The sequence below is a fragment of the Cucurbita moschata genome, unplaced genomic scaffold (assembly GCF_002738365.1).
Source record: "Cucurbita moschata cultivar Rifu unplaced genomic scaffold, Cmos_1.0 Cmo_Scf00006, whole genome shotgun sequence".
NCBI lineage: Eukaryota > Viridiplantae > Streptophyta > Magnoliopsida > Cucurbitales > Cucurbitaceae > Cucurbita > Cucurbita moschata.
Window position 1 is genome coordinate 2,982,067 of NW_019268522.1, and position 17,459 is coordinate 2,999,525.

The window sequence follows — 17,459 nt, forward strand, 5'->3', positions numbered from 1 at the left end:
TGTTCTGTGTTACCAATCCAACCCGAACAGGAACTTTTGGGTTGGATCAAAAATATTCCTCAAATCAACCCAACCCGAGTCATGTACACCCCTTAAGTCTGAACCCACTTCTAATTGTTGGCCTTTCTAAGCTAAGTGACTAAAAAATAAATACAAATTAATAATAATAATAAAATCAGTATAAGAAAATGATAAAGTAAAGTAATCTCAGTTGAACAACAAATCCTCATAGTTTACAACAAATTTTCAATATCTCAAAGAATTCTCACCCAAGGATGAACTAATTATAATTGTAACTGTCATTCTCAAGAATCAAAAACTACGATACCTGGAGGGTAACATGGAAGTTTAAACCCTAAACCCGAAATCAAAAACTACAAAAATCTGGGGAGTGAAGCATAAAAAAATGGAAGAGAAAGAATCTATTTGGCCCCATATTTGGTTTCTCGCCTAGGAATCTTTTGCCAACATAACTCAGCTTCTTAGAAAAGTTGGCCATTCAGTAAAATCAATGAATTATTAAGGGGTGAATGATTCTCAACTTTGTAATGAACTCATTATGAGGAGGTCAATTCAGAGTCGGAGATGCTTACATTGTTCATGAGATCGTGAGACATTGCTGATGGTATTCGGTGGCGCTTCAGAATCCTTGAAGTTCCAACTTTAGCCATCTCATAGTTTAGCACAATCACCCTATCATCATCCAAATCAAACCTTACGCTATCTTTACTATTGTCCACAAGTTGGCACAAGTGTTTCAGATTTTCAACTTCAACTCCGTTAACCTTTTTAACCTGCTTGGAAAAACGAAAGAACATTTAGCAGATTGGAGCTTTCAACTTGGTGTAATTTGTAGCAGGCAGCATTAGTAAAGATTCAATTGTAGAAGAAAGTATATATGTAACGGCCCAAGCCCACTGCTAGCAGATATTGTCCTCGGTAGGCTTTTCCTTTCGGGCTTTCCCTCAATATTTTTAAAATGCGTTTGCTAGGGAGAGGTTTTCACACCCTTAATAAATGGTGTTTCATTTTTCTCCCAAACCAACGTGGGATCGCACAATATAGTAGTGGGTGTACAGACTGAATGCAAAAATTTCCTAAAGGTCTTTTATTACCAACCGAAGAACACGGACCACTAATTTCTGTTTTATCTTTGTTTGTAAAGCAAAAATGGTTTCTATTTCTTGTCAATGTCAATAATGTACATGAATGCTTAGGTGAAAATAATTATGTATCCTGCATATTTATGAGCACGAGCGTCTAACCTGCAACTCTGCAAGACGCTCATACCCTGCGTTAATATCATCCATCAACACCTGAAAAAGAATAAGCAGCAGTTACAAAATTGAATCAGAAATCTTAATGTTAATCATTAGTCACCCAAATAGGAAACTAAATGCAAGGATCTAGTGCAGGACATCTTATTTTCATATAAAAATCAATGTAAACCCAGCGTGTAAATTAGTTATCATGCATGCCTCAGAAAAATGTCAGCAAACCTGTGAAAGGATGACAAGTTGTTCACCAGGCTTCTTTGGTAGTTCCCTTAGTGCCCTCTCACACAAGCGACGAGGTGAAGTATTATACCAATCTTCTCCATACTCATGAAGGTAAGGCTGGATAAGTGGAATGAAGACAAGACCAGCAAAAATGTAGTAACTAGGAAGCTTATCAAACTGATGAACTGGGACCAAGGGTTGCAACTGCAAAACATAGAACTTATTATAAATGCTAGAAATTTATTCAAACTGATGATTGGTTCGAATAGTAAATGGAAGAAAAAAGGTTTTTTCACTTGAAAATCTGAAAATGATCAGTTTTAAAGCATAGTAAACCAAAGTTTGTTGTGGGATATGGACTTTGGACTAACATTCAGTAACTTACCTATAAGATATTGGACGTGTAGCTGATTTGAAGGACTTGGGCCTTATGTTTCGTAACAAAAGAAATAAACAAATAAAATCTATTGTTTATCTAAGTGATTGGATGTGTTGGATTGTAGCTCAATTTGGATTGAAGTTCAATGAGATTCCAAGGATATTCTCATCTTTCCTTTTACCTCTAATATATAACAATACTGACTGGAATGACTAGAATTCTAAAACTTCATAATAAAATGGGATTGCTTGAGTCATGGGGAAGAGATAATGAGGAAAGGGCATTGGTTCAAAAATACATGAAAATCATTAACTATAGTGAATTTGAGAGTTGCAGAAAGCATACAGGACGGAGGGTGATACTGAGCTCACAAACTTGACCGTCCCTCAGAATTTTGATCACAGATTTTTCATTGGCTTTCTTCATAGACACCAAATGGTCAAATGTTATCCGCTCTCTGTTTCGAAAAGAAACTGCATAGTACGTAAATTACAATAGGAAGAATTATTGAAAATAAAAAACAAGAATTTTAGCCAAATGAGACAACCTCAACTTACTTTCACAACTAATATAATAAATTCAGACAACATCTCGAGCAAAATAAAATGTAAGACATTTTATCTTTTGAAATATTTTGAGTTCAACACATCGATTAAGGTTCAAGCCTCTAATTTCTTTGTCAACGATATAAAGCCTTAAACAGTTCAGCTATGCTCACGCATACTTTTATCTTCTGAAATATTGAATTTTTCGCTTTCTATTCTATCATTGTCCCAAGCCCATTGTAGGTTAAGAGAACAAAAAAAAATAAAGATAAAATTTGGTGAAAGTAGATTTTGTGTGCGGTTCCTTTTCATGCTATGTGCTTCTAATATATTGAAAAAATTAAATATAATCAAACATCTTCACTTACACTTTTGGGCTCAATAATGACTTTAAATGGTATTAAAGTAAGAGATTATGAATTCAAGCTCTTGCATTGTTATTTCCTCCTAGCTGATATCATAGTTTAGGTTTTTGGCTGCATGGGTCAAATAAATATTTGAATCTAAACATGAAATGGAGTACCAAGGGGATATAGTGAACTAGACTAAATATATCTTTAAAGTACTAACGCAATCTTTTGAGTTAAGTGATAATATAACAAGGGAGTTAGAAGATAAGAAACATGGACAAAAGGAAAGATGAACCCACCCCATTGCCATCCCCATGCTTTCTTATCAGTGATAAATTTAGCAAGATGCAGATCCCTATCGTTACATATTTTATGCTGTCTATATGAACAACTTTTTCCTTAAAAAAATAGTAACATTGTATGGATGTCTTAAAGAGAAAATGGATGAAGTACTGGATTAGGAAACATATGATACCTGTTCCATCATTGGCAATAGGCTCACCGTCAAACGCAAGGATGATATCATCCTTTTTCAGAATATTGTAAGCATCTGAAAGGGGATTAATTTTGTTCACAAGTACTCCAGTCATTTCAGGACCCATCTTGAAGTGGTTTCGAAGTTGAACATTTTCAGTAATCTGGCAGGACAAACCAAGAGAACAGAATCCAACATATTTTCCACTCTCTTCTACACCAGCTATAAAATGTCTTATCACAGGGACAGGAATTATGTACCTGCAAGATCCATTTACAATGAAAGAACTAAGCAAAGAAAACTCTTTTATGGTCAGGAGCAATTAAAGTATGTACAAGTGAACATTAATTGTTTAAGAAAAGATAAAATTTACGACCTGCAATCATGTTCCATAATGGAAGCATACTGAGTTCGTTAATTCCAGTAAAATTTCCAACTCGTCACTCACCCAATATTTTCTGCACCAGAAAGGTTTTGGAAAGCTACTCCAGCAACTTTATTGCCCATGATTGCTGGCCCACCACTATTTCCTGGATTTATAGCGGCATCTATTTGAATAGCCATCAGTTGGGATGCACCATGTACATATTGTGTAAGTTCAATCCTAGAAACAACACCTTTAGTTATAGAGATGTTATCCCCACCTGCGATGAAAAAAATATTGTGAGGATCGAGGTCTTTAGATGTCAAAACCACCATTATAATTTTTTTTCACATGGAAGTGAATCGCATAAAAGGGGTGCATGATATTAGAGATGATTTGGCCTTAATTGCCTTGATTGTATCCATAATTTAAGAGAAAGTGGTCATAGTTAGAGATTATTAAGAATTGACCATCATAATTCCAAATTTCAAAAGACACCTTATGACATATTTAATAGTAGGAAACCTAAGCATCTTCAACTAACAGCAACAACCACTAATAGAATTATAAGAACACTCTACGATAGTAGAGACAGAAAACTTTCAAATGCAGATGTTTAGTGAATTTCCATTAATATTTCAGCATTCAACAAAGAGAAAGAAATGTGCATAGATTGAAGAAGAAGCATTTTCGAGAGATGGAGATGTCAATTTATAAAACTGATTACCATTTTACCAAATTTAATTTCTTGGTACAAGGGTAGAAATTTATACCCTGAGGATAGCCAACAACAGCCACGGTTTCTTGTAAGATAGGAATATCCCCCAACTCCAAACAGTTGGTGTCTTCCCAGAATTCTTCACTATTGACAACCAGAATAGCCAAGTCGCATTCATGACCAACAGCTAAAACTTCTGCCCTATACTTCGTTGGTGAGCCATGCTTTCTTACAAGAACGAAGGTATGATCAGCAACAACATGAGCGTTTGTGAGAATCTTTTTTCCAGAGATGATGAATCCTACATTTTTTTTTATAAAACAGTGCAGAGAATGATAAACAGAAGTAAGAACTTAGCTAACAGAGTATGCCACCAGATTTCATAAGGGTCAACTTCAAGGCACAAATGAAAATGATAAATATACTTAGCAGCTCAGTAACTTCCACTATAAGTGTTATTGAAACTACTTAACATGTGCATATGCATATCAATCCATCTAAGAACCATGTGAAATCCATTCAAGCAAAAGGAGTTTCAAGAGCTTAACATGGAAAAATAAGAAGAAAAAGCTCTCAAATCAGTTTTAATAAATAAAGTTCAAATCTCCCCATTGGGTCAAGGTCACAAAAATTGTCAAATGAAAAGGGTAGAAAAGATTTATCATGAACTCATTACAATCATTAATGAAAAAAACCTGAAAACCATTTCCCTTGTACAATTTTTTCTGGTAATTACAACGTTTTTTTAGTAATCAAAGCCCAAAGATGAATATTGAACCTAGCCAGGAATCAAATCTCAAAGCTAGAACTCTACACTCCCCTAGAAATGCAATTATTCCTATCCAGCCATCCCAAGGAACTTCCCCTTATCCACAAGGCCGTTTTCAAAATAACCTTATATATTCAAAGGCAACAAACGAAAATGCCTGCAAATAACACGCTTCCGTCAAATACAAAAAGAATATGGTTTCAAGTTTTAACAACTAAACTATAGCAGCAAGAACTGACAGGTGAAGACAATCGCTTAAATTTCAAAACTCAGAAGGTGTAGAAGCCAATTAACACAACTCAATCAATCGAAATGGAAACAAATAAAGTCCAAAAAGCCACAAACCGGAACCCATAGTTTCCCGCTGGGACTTGTTCTGCCATGGAAGAAAGTAGTTGGGGCTGGAGGAAACAGTGAAAACCTTGACAACAGATTCCAACGCCAGCTCAATCGCAGAGAATGTATCAGTCGTAATCCTCTTCGCCTTAATCCTATTCAAATGAGGCTGTAGAGCACGCAGGGCTCGCCTCGATGTCGCACGATTTCTCAGCAATGGCTTATGAAACGAGGACGGAACAATGTCGTTTCCATTACATGGATTTTCATCATTCATCTTACTCTCGCCATTGTTGCAACAATGATCGTTGGTGGCGGATTTTAAGGAGGAATGAGATGCAGAACATGAGGAGAACGCAGAGGCATTAGCTCTGGTGCTGATTTCAGCAGCAAGAGAGGAGGCTAATGGTAAAGAATCTTTGAGGAATTTGGAGAAAGAGGAAGAGGAGAGCCTACGAGCTGAGCGGAGAGTTGGAGCGAGCATGGCTGATGTTCTTCCTTCTCCTCGCCCCCTCTGGGTTGAACAAGGGCGGCACGGCGGGAGACGGAGGCTGTCTCAAGGTTCTGAAGAAAACGGCGGAGCAGACTATTTATAAATATATTAAATTAAATTATGTCGATATTCCTAATAATAATAATAACAACAATAATAAATATTATTATTATATTTTAAATTAAATTAATATTAAATAACCCGCTGGCTCCAGAACCGGTGGAAGTTCTAAGTGAACCGGCTAAGGGGCGATTGAGCTACTCAAGTGAATCGCCCTACCTTGCTACAACATAGGGATGGAACGTGAGAAGCAGATGAATAATCATCTGCTTCCGGAAGAAATTGAAGAAAACAATCATTTATTAAATATGTTATTTTTCTTTGATGAGATCCAATACATGAACGAAGAGAACAATGTTTTAAGAAACATTTGTTTTTTTTCACCGCTTTTTCTTCTTCCACGAAGATTCAGACAAAATCGATCCATGAGTCCGCTCGGAACCCGTCGATTCTTGAGTCATTCGTTCACCCTATAAAGTGAATATCCCGACTCTCTAAAATTTGCTTAGTCTCAAAACTCGGTTTCAATCCTTATTCGACATCACATAGCGAATAAAATCTTTCAAAAATTTCAATAATATACTTTTAAAACATCTCACCTTTTTAAAATAATTTCAAAAATATTTTTTTTCTTAAAATAACATTTTAAAAAATGTTAATAAATTTTCAAAAATAATACTAAAAAGAAATAATCTTTTAATGAAATTTTTAAAATTGAAAGGTACTTTTAAATGATATTAAAAACAAAATATTAACGATTTTTTTTATTATTATATTAAGATTAAGAGTATTATTGAAATTGTAAAAAATTTATGGGTAATTTTGAAATAAAATTACTGTTTTGAAATTTATGTCCTAAAATCTCATAATTAATAATTTAATTTTAATAACAATTTTGATTATTTTAATTTCAATTTAGCGTTTTTCATTCTATACAAAAATCTAATGTTAATTGTGTATTAATGAATACTATGTAGTTGACATATAAGAGGAGGGTTATGTTCTATAAAGAACGTAAAAGGTCTGTAGTATACATATAAAGTTGATAGAACAAACAACCGTGATTCAAGTAAAATTCGAGTGATTCAACCAAGGCACACTCATCTATAATCACTCATACGAGGTTTGAAAATCTGAGTACAGTTTCCAAGAGCCAAACGAGAATATACCACATATTAGAGTCAAAACCAAGCTCCCTAATAGAATGTTTAACCGATCCATTTCAGATCGACCGAGTTCTAGTATAGCGTCATATACTAGACAACTTGTATCGACTTACAATTGCTATAATCACTCACCGGAGGTTTAAAAACCCGAGTACAGTTTTCAAGAGCCGAACGAGAATGAATATCACATATCAGAGTCAAAACCAGGCTCCCTAATAGAATGTTTAATCGACCCATTCTAGATCGACCAAATTCTAGTATAGCATTATACAAGACAACGAGTATCAACTTCCAATTGGTAGATCCAACTAGGATTACCCTGCACTTACAAGACGGATCACAGCGTTTCTTTCTATCAACTTTAGAGACCAAAGTTGATCTTTTTACAAGATCAAAATAACTATGATTGTTAGAACAACAAATATCGAGATGAAAAAACTCCAACCACAAAGAAAAGAAAATAGTAGATACTGTAACGGTTGAACTATACTCACATTAACCATTAGCTAGAGCTAGAATGATCGTTTTGTGCGAGAACGAGCGCGTGCATGCACCTGTGGCCCCATTTTGCAATAGGACATGTGCAGGGGGAGCCCTTACTAAGAGAGGGCTTGACTTATCACACATCTTTACACAGAACAGACTACAAACTTGAAGATAAACAAACAAAATACTACATATATTCTTCTCTAGGAGAGAGGTCAAAAGCAAAATAGTAGGTTGTTACCTATACAAATGCCATGAATCCAAGCAAACAAAACCAAACACCAAAGGAGAAGCCACAGTCCGAAAACGTCGACCTTCGAATCCAAACGTAAGAGTCGAACAATTGCCTTTGTGCACATACAATTTTTGAAGTACTCCCCCCTTCCTATGGATATTATTCTCTTATCTAATCCCACATATAATTCATCTTTGGCAATATTTGTTCGTAAACGACCGAAAATCAATCTTATCGACACTACATATGGTACACTTATTTGTAAGAAAGCACGTAGGGAAAACATAACTAACTTGGAAGATATTGGTGGAGTCTTGGTACATGTAATTTGCATCTCGCTCGACATATTACCTAGTATAGTTCTGCATTCAACGTGACGCTGTCGGTGGTCTATCGCAGTTTGGTGTCGTAACATTGAAAGAAAAACTGATCTATATGCTCTAGAGTTCCAACTCGTCGTCCAGATTATGGTGTTCACCTTCAAAACTTGGATTGATATGTATCTTCTTTGATGCTTGTGAATGTTCATAACTTTTTAGTGGTTATTATTATAACCCAGTGCTGATCAAAATTATGTATCTAGAAGAAGAACATCAGGGATCTGATCTGGAAGCAGTGAAGGAAGAAAGAAGACCTGCAGCTTGTGCGGGTAGAATATCACCAAACGTCGACATCGCAGCTGCTGATCGATCTTTAAATATGCCAACTTGACCATCGGTCAACATGGACCCTAGTTTTAGAGTGCTCTCTCCAAATCTGCTCCCAACCTGCAAGTGAAATAGATACAGTTAGAAACCATGGGAATACATGATGTTATTCCGATTTTACTATACGTGAAATGAAACAAATGAATTGAGTAATTTGATCAAATCTTACACGTCTTGAATAGTAAACAGGGAAAAAAAAGTAAAAATACATAAGAGGTGAATATCTATGTAGTCTCCAGTAATGGAAGGTCCCGTAGCGAGAATCCGAACAAATACCAACCACGACAAATGTCGGAACACTCATCCACAAAAAACAAGAAACTCATAATCCACAGGATTTTTACTAAATTGAAGTACTTGACATCTTGACAACAGTCAGCCAGATTGGTAAGCCCAATTGATACCTTGAAGGATAACTAACGCTAAAACGCTTTGCAAGAAGAATGTGGAAGTCATGACGATCAGCCATCAGGGATCTAAATAAATTTCTCTGAAAATATGAAAACTATGACTTTAACTTTTTTAACGTTTCTCGGTTTATCACTGCCGAGGGGAGAAAGGACAAAGATGACCATAAAACCTCAAGTACCTTGGAAGTGGAAGTCATGGCCACCAGAGAACTAAATTTTTATCTGAAAAATACGAACCATATGCTTCTAAAGTTATCTACGTTTCATGGTTCATCACTGCCAAACCAATGAATATCAACACTGATCCAGTACTATAGGGGCCCAAAGCAATAAAAATCAGTTCATTAGGTTGTTTGAGAAAATTTAAGCTTCCCGAAAATGTCGAGTGCAATAATTGAAACAGTGGTTAACTAGAAAAACATTAAACAGGCTATCAGAAAAGTAATCAACTGCATTACCTGCATGAAAGATTTAAATAACGGTGCTGCTACACCGAAGCTGGAGTTATCATTTAAATCTATTTTTTGTGAAAGCTCTCCGTTTGTATAAGCTTTCCAGGAGTTTCTCGAGGAGATGTCATCTGAAGGTGTAGAAATAGTCGCCTTCATGCCTCCTTTTGATGACAAGACTGGGGCACTGGATAAGAAAGAATTACATTACACCAAGTTCATTCTGTACGATAAACTTTTTTTTTTTTTTTTTTTTTAATGAGAAACGTGAAGATATTTTATAGATTTGAGAAAGAACAGCTTAAAGGCCAGGGGATAGAGAAAACCCTCTCCAAAAACTACATCAAGACAGCTTCCCAATCATTTATAATTGACAAAAGACTGTAGGTACAAAAGAAGCTTCCGTGGTTGGAGCACCACCTGGATGAAATATGCTGTACATTCTATTTGATAACTGGCAAATCAGCACTATGTTTGTGAGTTTTGAAAGAACAGAGAAATGACAAGCTTCAGCAGGCTAGGCCAATTAGTCTTCTTTTATCATCGTGTATTTAACTATTGAAGGATTAGCCCTAAGTTAGGAGATATTGTAACTCATGAGTTAGGAGATACTGTAATTCATGAGTTAGTAGATATCTATTACTCACGTTCAAGGGAATATGGAAGGACTAAATAAGGGGAAGTAATTGACCTCCCTATTTAGATAATTTAGACTTGCAACAATAACAACTAGGAAAGAACAATGCAGTACGTAGAGCATCTAACCCAATAATAAATGGGACTCCTGAGGACACAAACCCGAAACGTTCTGCCCATTAGGACAAGGAAAAGGTGCCTTGACACTCCAGTTCAAGTTGATTGCGCATCTTAAATTTCTAGTTTAAAGAAGGAATACGAAACCAAAATCTTTGAAGCATATTTATCACAAGACAGATTCAGAAAATTATAATCATTTTCTAACACATTTCTTGACCGTTCTTCAGCTGAACAGGTAATTGTAAAATTTTTTATGAGAGGGCCAAGAAGAATTACCTGATGGGAAGGTATTTAAAACGAGGAACAGTTAGGCATCTCATGATATTGGACTCTGAATTGCTTGGCAATTTCTGAACAGTGTCAGTGTACATCCTATTGAGCTGCACGAAGAATCCAAAAAGGACAGCATGTCGAAGGTATGTCTGCCTTTCATTTTCCCAGAGATATGGCTCATACCTGAAATGAATTGCAGGAACTGTTATTCATCTTATCCTAAGTAGCTGCTACTGACATCACTAGCAAATGCATTCATTAACGGTAAAGCAAAGCAGCATAGATAAGAAGAACCACATCCAAATGGATACAGACAATGAACCAATATTTATTGAGATAACATACCCATCCATACATAAGAATGAAATTTGTACATACCACACTTCCTATCCTCTTTTATTTTTCGTTGTTTTGTACTAACACGGATGCAGAGATTCCCAATGTAGGAAAACTATTTATGGCAGAATATACCCATTCATACATGAACGAAATGGTCAAAACATTCAATGCTGAACGGTTGAACACACACACAACATATATACTATAACAAGTGTCAAGGACCACACCCCCACCAATCCAAGGATACCCACTGTAACGGCCCAAGCCCACCGCTAGCAGATATTGTCCTCTTTGGGCTTTCCCTTTCGGGTTTTCCCTTTCGGGCTTCCCCTCAAGGCTTTAAAACGCGTCTGCTAGGGGAAGGTTTCCACACCCTTATAAAGGGTGTTTCGTTCTCCTCCCCAACCAACATGGGATATCACACACCAAAGGTTGGGACCTGTGAGAATAAAAAAATTCTAAATTTGCTTCTTCATTTTTTTTCTTCTTTTTTCTTCCTTTTTTAAGAGGAAACATGTAATTCATCATAGAAATTTTTTAATACTAAAATTGATAATATTAGTCATCGATTTTAGTATTTATAAAAAAGTTGTACAACGGAAAGTCAGAAGATTCCACTTTTAAGCAATCAAATACTCAAAATATAAATGACTATAGTTTGCAGACGTATTATTTTTCCTAATGACAGGCTAGTACGTTAAAAACTTCCTTGTGAGCTACTCTGCTTTCAGATAAATAAAATAGGAAGGAAAAGGACTCCATCAACTCTAAATGATAATTTGTAAACATTAGAAAGCTTCCAACGACAAAAGTAAGAAATAAAAAGCTAAACATATGTTTGCCAGTCAATTGAAATCAAGCATTTTTGAAAGACAATATGCTAATGAATTCACATGCTCTCAAACAACCGATATTTCAAGCAGGATTTGTAGCCACTAGAAACGATAATTTGTGACCATTAGACAGGCTAGTACGTTAAAAATTTCCTTGTGAGCTACTCTTCTTTCAGAGAAATCAGATAAATAAAATAGAAGTAAGAGGACTCAATCAACTCTAAATGGTGATTTGTAACCATTAGAAAGCTTCCAATGACAAAAGTAAGAAATAAAAAACTAAACTTACGTTTGCCAGTCAATTGGATCAAGCTTTTTTGAAAGACAATCTGTTAATGCATTCACACGCTCTCTAACGACTGATTTTTCCTCACTTATATCCTGCTTCCTTCTGAAGGCATACTTCGCCCTTGGGTTTTTGGACAACTCTTCACTCATGTTGGAATGAGCCCCACATAAAATATCAGCAGTGAATCTTATATCCAACAGGACCTGCAATACTCCTTTTTCTGACACTTGAGGCCCGCCAACTTCCATAGATGAAATGAAATCTCCATAGATACCTATAACCTGCAAGGTACTATAATATATAAGCTGAAATAATATAATTTTTAATCACTATCGAACGACATAACACAGATTTATGAGTCGTATGCCAAATACAAGTGAAAAACAGACGTTTCATTCCAATGTATAGCAGAGGCAAAAGCAATAATATTTCATCACAAATCGCCCAAAAGTCACGTAGATATATTGTATACTTCATCCTTATTCTAGTCTTTATACTTTCCAATTTTTACCCATTTACCCTCTCCGACAAGTGATAGCAACCAATGTCACCAAGAAACAGATATAAGGATAGCAGTATTCTCACTGACATTCTAATGCAAAATTTAACATTAATAAACTTATATTATGGAATTGGAAATACAACATAGATGGAAGGCATGAGTAGTCATGCACTTCAAATAAATAAAATGTTAACAAAATGAGCAGATGAATACCAGCACTAATTAAGATATTTCCTTTATTAGAGACTAATTTTGGCATAAGATTATTGCAAGCGGGTTTCTTGAGGAGGATTAATACAATGGTTTTTGTCCAGCAATCTTCATCCTTAGTTTCCGAAACTCACGGTACATTTCTTGCCAAGGACGTTGGTTAGAAGACAAGGATCACGTTTCATTGAGATATCACTTTGCTACAAAGGTTTTGGAGAGATCATTCAAAAATTTTGGTGTCAGTTTGGCTCCAATCAAAGTTGTCAGAACATGATGAGATGGTGCTTTGTAAAACCCCTTCAAAATAGAAGTAAATTTATCTGACATGCAGCATTCTTTTATATCATTTGGAACATCTAGTTACAATGAAATAGGACAACCTTCAAGGATGTAGAAGGATCTTGGGAAGAGGTAGCTGTGCTGTTCACTTCACACCTCCCTTTGGGTATTATCTATAAAGCTTTTCCATCATTTTCCATAGTTTTTATTCTTAACAACTAGAGTCCTTCCTTTCACTTATCCAAATGAAGACTTATTTTCAATTAAAAAAGAAATTTAAAAAAAAAAATAGAACAACAGACTTTTATCCAAGCAAACTAAATACCTTTTCCAGCAGGGTTGTTGCAAATTTTCGAATAATTGTCTTGTCAAGAACATGACCTCCAATCCTGTGAATTTCTTCACATGCACGGAACAGAAATAAAATTATATAAAGAGAAGGCATTGATGGAAGAGCAATTTTCATATCTGATTGGCCTTCAGCAGATTGTTCTTGCTTGATTACTGTCTCTTCCCAGCCCTGCCAATTGTCAAAAAGATATATCTATTACCATAAATCCATAAACTATAAACAACAAAATCAGCAAAAATAGAACCAAAGGAAAAAAAAAAGCTGCAATATTTTGTTAAGAACACCAGAAAACTGGTAGGAAAAACCTAAGATGCATCAGAATACCACATAAAACTAGACATGATATGACTTTAACAACAATTTCAATTTCTCTCATGGCCCTTTTCAGGAAAAATGAAACAATGTATATTCCACACATTTTCAATGACAAATTAGTAGTTTCTTTTTTTTTTTTTTTTTTTTTCCTTTCATTTTTTAAATGCAAATGCAAAAAAGGATTGAATAAAGTGGTGATTTTCCTGCTCCTTTTGCAATTGCAGTGAGAGGGGATGTGAGGCTTTTTTGCTCAGGATCTTGACTCGGGTATTGGTACCAAAAATTGCAAGAGACCACAAAAACAAATTAATCCTAATCTAGGAATCAAGCACTTGAAACCACAACTTCTTCTTTTACCTTGTTTTAACTATATTTTTTTGCTAAATGAGAAATCTAAATGTCGAAGTGTTTGATATTTATTCCTCAACGAAACGAAACACTTCCAAAGTCCTGCTCCCACCTTTTGCAATCTTAGCCTCTATGTGATTTCATTTCATGGCCAGGATTCCCTCAGCCTTTTTCATTCATCAAAACAAGAAACTGGATTCTCATGAAATATTTTATAATCCAAGTAGGTGGTAAAAATTTGTTCCAAAATACTGATGCCTTCATTGCATCAAAGGATATGCAACCACCATCACAGGTTTCTCACCAACAATAATGAGACAGTAACTATCAATAATCAACAAAAACAAAAAAACCTGTAAAAAAAGAAATTAAGCTAGTTTCACAACAAAAAATCAATGTGAATAAAGATGAATATGAATAAACTTTCAGCGTGAAACGTGGAAAATAATTTTCCTACCTCACAAATTTTATTGGTTGCATAGTTAAAAATGCTAAATCAAATAGATGAGTTTTACTATAAGTGATTCGGCATCGAGGAAAACAGCCATTGAAGATCTCAATGCACATGTACAAGGCAGGTTCTGACAAAGAAATTACAAAACGGAAACAGTAAAATAAAATAAAGCAAATACCACTTACCCTCAAGGGAGTTGCAGACAGTAGGGCATCGTCTCGGGCAAGATCTCTTGAGAGAATGGCAGAAAGCTCATTACATAACCATCGCATCCACAAGGTATGAGACCTCACAGAAAGATCATGAATAACTCTATTCAATTCTTCAAGTTTTGGGCTTGCACTTTCTTTAGTTCCAAGCAACGCAGTTACGGCTAGTGACGTTTGTCTTCTAGAATCGGTAGACATTTGTCGTCCTGGAGAATTAATGTATAAAGGAGAATCAGGAGCACCTTTGGACTGTCGCAGTAGTGAAGAATGCTTATCAAAAACAGAGGATGATATGTCATTTACCCAAAATTTTGGTGTCCCAAGGATGACACTAATGTGCTTCAAGTGATTTTGAAATGCAAACAGGAGTCGACCAACGAAAAGTGATCCCTCAACAAGTGGAGCAGGACTAACGGGCTGACTTGCAGTCCGACTACCTTCCATGTTACCATATAGATTATCGATCTCTTTTTCTAGCTCCATCAATATGGTTGACATGCTTTCATAGCACTTATTCTGTAGATAAGGAGCCAAATCTTTTAACCTTATTGATGCCTTGGGAGATTCTATGAAACTGAGAAGATCCTCAAGTACACTCTTACAACAGTTCTCGAATGCATCTCTGATACGACTGACTTCTGGTCCGAAATATGCATTGATACAACTATTAGAATCACTCTCTTCTAAACATGCTTTTGCTCCCATAGTTGGACAGACTTTCCTAGCATTGAATTCTATAAACCAAACCCCACCACCTGTAGAGGGCCTGTTCAAGTATCCCTGGAAATCCATAATATTACTACTTAAAGCAGACTCGGGTAGATGAACCGATTCTTCAATATTAATTACTTCAATCAGTTCTTTGAATTTCGAGTCGATAATAGCTTTCATCCTGCGAGCAAATGCATCTTCAAATATGTCATCCCAAAGGTCTGAGTCATCTTCCAAAACAAGTTCCCTCATTCGACTCCACGGCAACTCAATTTCTGACCCGAAAACACTTTTCAACCAATCCAAACTTCCTTCCAAGACTTCCTTACTTTCCATTGTCTCTCTTATTAATTTCTCAGCAGAAGCAAGCTCCTGACCACTTCCAATGGCATCAATCAAAAACCTTCCATTGATCTGGCTAACTATTTCTCTCCCACATTCTCTTAACCAACTTGAGCAAGTCCTAGCAATGTAATCTTTCTCAAGCATGACCATGACTGACTCTAATGTATCCCTAAATAACTTCCAGAGCCTAACTTCTTCGTCCGGGTTGGGAATTCCACCAAACAATTGAGATGCAGGGGGAGAGCTCAATATAACTTTGTAAAACAATGGCATATCATTCAATACTTGCAAGAACAACTCACCCACCTGTCCTATACTGACCTGAATTATAGACAAAACCTCGCAGAACACGGATACTACAATTGAGCAAGCTACATTGCTCCCACATGTACCTAATTTTTGAGAAATCCAAGATTTTCTCGATTCGAGAAACAAATTAAGTACTTGCTTCGGCTCAAGTTCATCAATAACGGCGACAGCAGCCAAAGCATCCGCATAAGCTCCAACCCCAAGTCCACGATCGAGCAGTCTCTCACGACTACGCTGCGAAATCTGATATTTGAAGCTCTCCACTATCTGCCAGTGATGCTGAAGCAGAGGAAATTTTGAGAGAAACTTACGATCCGAATCGGCATTATGGGTAGTCAAAGCTTGCTGTACATGCTTCGCTCGAAGATGACGAACAGCAGCTTCGAGAAACATGGACTCATCGAGACAACCCCAAATATTCTCAGGGGTATCAACAAGATACTTAACCCGAGAAGCAATGGCATAAAGCGTAACACGAACATGATTATGAGAAGGAAGATGCGTGAGCGAATCAGAAGACGAAAGAGAACGAATGGAAAGGTGAATTGAAGAGAGATTAGAGGAAATAGAATTGGAAGTAGACTTCATAAGAACGATGGAGTCGGCAGAGTCGATCAGATCTCGGTAACGGTTACCGACGAGTTGCCGAAGCTCCTCTTGCTTGGACTGGATCTGAGCACGGGTGGAGGATTCCACCTTGCGAATTTCAGAAATGGGTTTGGTACGGAAGAGAGATTCGGCATCTCGGTAACCTCCTCCTCCGTCGGTGGAGGAAGCTGAAGGTGCTCCCATGGCTGCCACTTCTGATGTTTCAGAATTGAAATGGATCGGATTCAACTACAAAGATGCCAATGTCATGAATCAATCGCAAGGAAATTAGTCCAAAGAACGAAATCCGATTACAATTTAGAACACCATCTCCTTGATTTTGCTTCAGAACGGGATTTAGACAAATGCGGTGAGGAAGACCGTCGGTGTTACTGGTTTTGGTGATCAATGGCGGATTGAGAATTTTGGGGTCAAATATGAAAAAATCGAGATAGGTAGGTGAGGGTTAATTTTCCAAATTAAACACTTTACCCTTCAAAATGAAGACATGAAATTACAAATTTACCCTTAACACTAACACGAGCATAGTTCAACTTAACATAACATCACTAGTTAGAACTTTGAATCTCCGTGTCCATTTCGACTAAAAATATAATAAATTTAAATTAACTTGAAGTTCACCCCTAGCCGATATTGTACGTTTTAGCTCGTTACGTATAGTCGTCAGCCTCACAATTTTAGAACATGTCTATTAAGGAGAGGTTTCCACACCCATATAAGAAATGTTTTGTTTCTCTCTCCACCGATGTGGATCTTACCATCGACCCTCTTCAGGGCTCAACATCCTTACTGGTATACTGCCCAGTGTCTGCCTCTAATACTAATCATGAAGTTTCGTGTATGTTATTAAAGCATGCATGTAGTGGCATCTCTAATTTAGACAAG

General features: G+C 36.3%; 2 protein-coding genes across 2 annotated transcripts; both read right to left on the reverse strand.

Annotated features, from left to right (window-relative positions):
- Positions 1-193: 193 nt before the first annotated feature.
- Positions 194-5,995, reverse strand: LOC111444243 (protease Do-like 10, mitochondrial). Its single transcript, XM_023082268.1, has 8 exons — positions 5,445-5,995; positions 4,386-4,631; positions 3,697-3,892; positions 3,249-3,508; positions 2,224-2,351; positions 1,500-1,703; positions 1,266-1,316; positions 194-794 (listed from the first exon to the last, which is right to left on the reverse strand). The coding sequence occupies exons 1-8, from the start codon at positions 5,917-5,919 to the stop codon at positions 558-560; spliced, it is 1,797 nt and encodes a 598-aa protein (XP_022938036.1). The 5' UTR covers positions 5,920-5,995; the 3' UTR covers positions 194-557.
- A 1,816-nt stretch (positions 5,996-7,811) lies between these two features.
- Positions 7,812-17,002, reverse strand: LOC111444242 (conserved oligomeric Golgi complex subunit 1-like). Its single transcript, XM_023082267.1, has 6 exons — positions 14,577-17,002; positions 13,248-13,442; positions 11,932-12,212; positions 10,474-10,653; positions 9,451-9,628; positions 7,812-8,642 (listed from the first exon to the last, which is right to left on the reverse strand). The coding sequence occupies exons 1-6, from the start codon at positions 16,755-16,757 to the stop codon at positions 8,469-8,471; spliced, it is 3,189 nt and encodes a 1,062-aa protein (XP_022938035.1). The 5' UTR covers positions 16,758-17,002; the 3' UTR covers positions 7,812-8,468.
- Positions 17,003-17,459: the final 457 nt, after the last annotated feature.

Excerpts from the sequence above, each read along its gene's own strand:
- LOC111444243 (XM_023082268.1), bottom strand. The coding sequence starts at position 5,919 with ATGCTCGCTCCAACTCTCCGCTCAGCTCGTAGGCTCTCCTCTTCCTCT. Across the intron at positions 4,632-5,444 it reads GCGGGAAACTATGGGTTCCG|GATTCATCATCTCTGGAAAA; the intron begins GTTTGTGGCTTT and ends AAAAAAATGTAG. Across the intron at positions 2,352-3,248 it reads TATTGCCAATGATGGAACAG|TTTCTTTTCGAAACAGAGAG; the intron begins GTATCATATGTT and ends CGTACTATGCAG.
- LOC111444242 (XM_023082267.1), bottom strand. The coding sequence starts at position 16,757 with ATGGGAGCACCTTCAGCTTCCTCCACCGACGGAGGAGGAGGTTACCGA. Across the intron at positions 10,654-11,931 it reads GATCCAATTGACTGGCAAAC|GTATGAGCCATATCTCTGGG; the intron begins GTAAGTTTAGTT and ends AATTCATTTCAG. Across the intron at positions 8,643-9,450 it reads TATTTAAATCTTTCATGCAG|GTTGGGAGCAGATTTGGAGA; the intron begins GTAATGCAGTTG and ends TTTCACTTGCAG.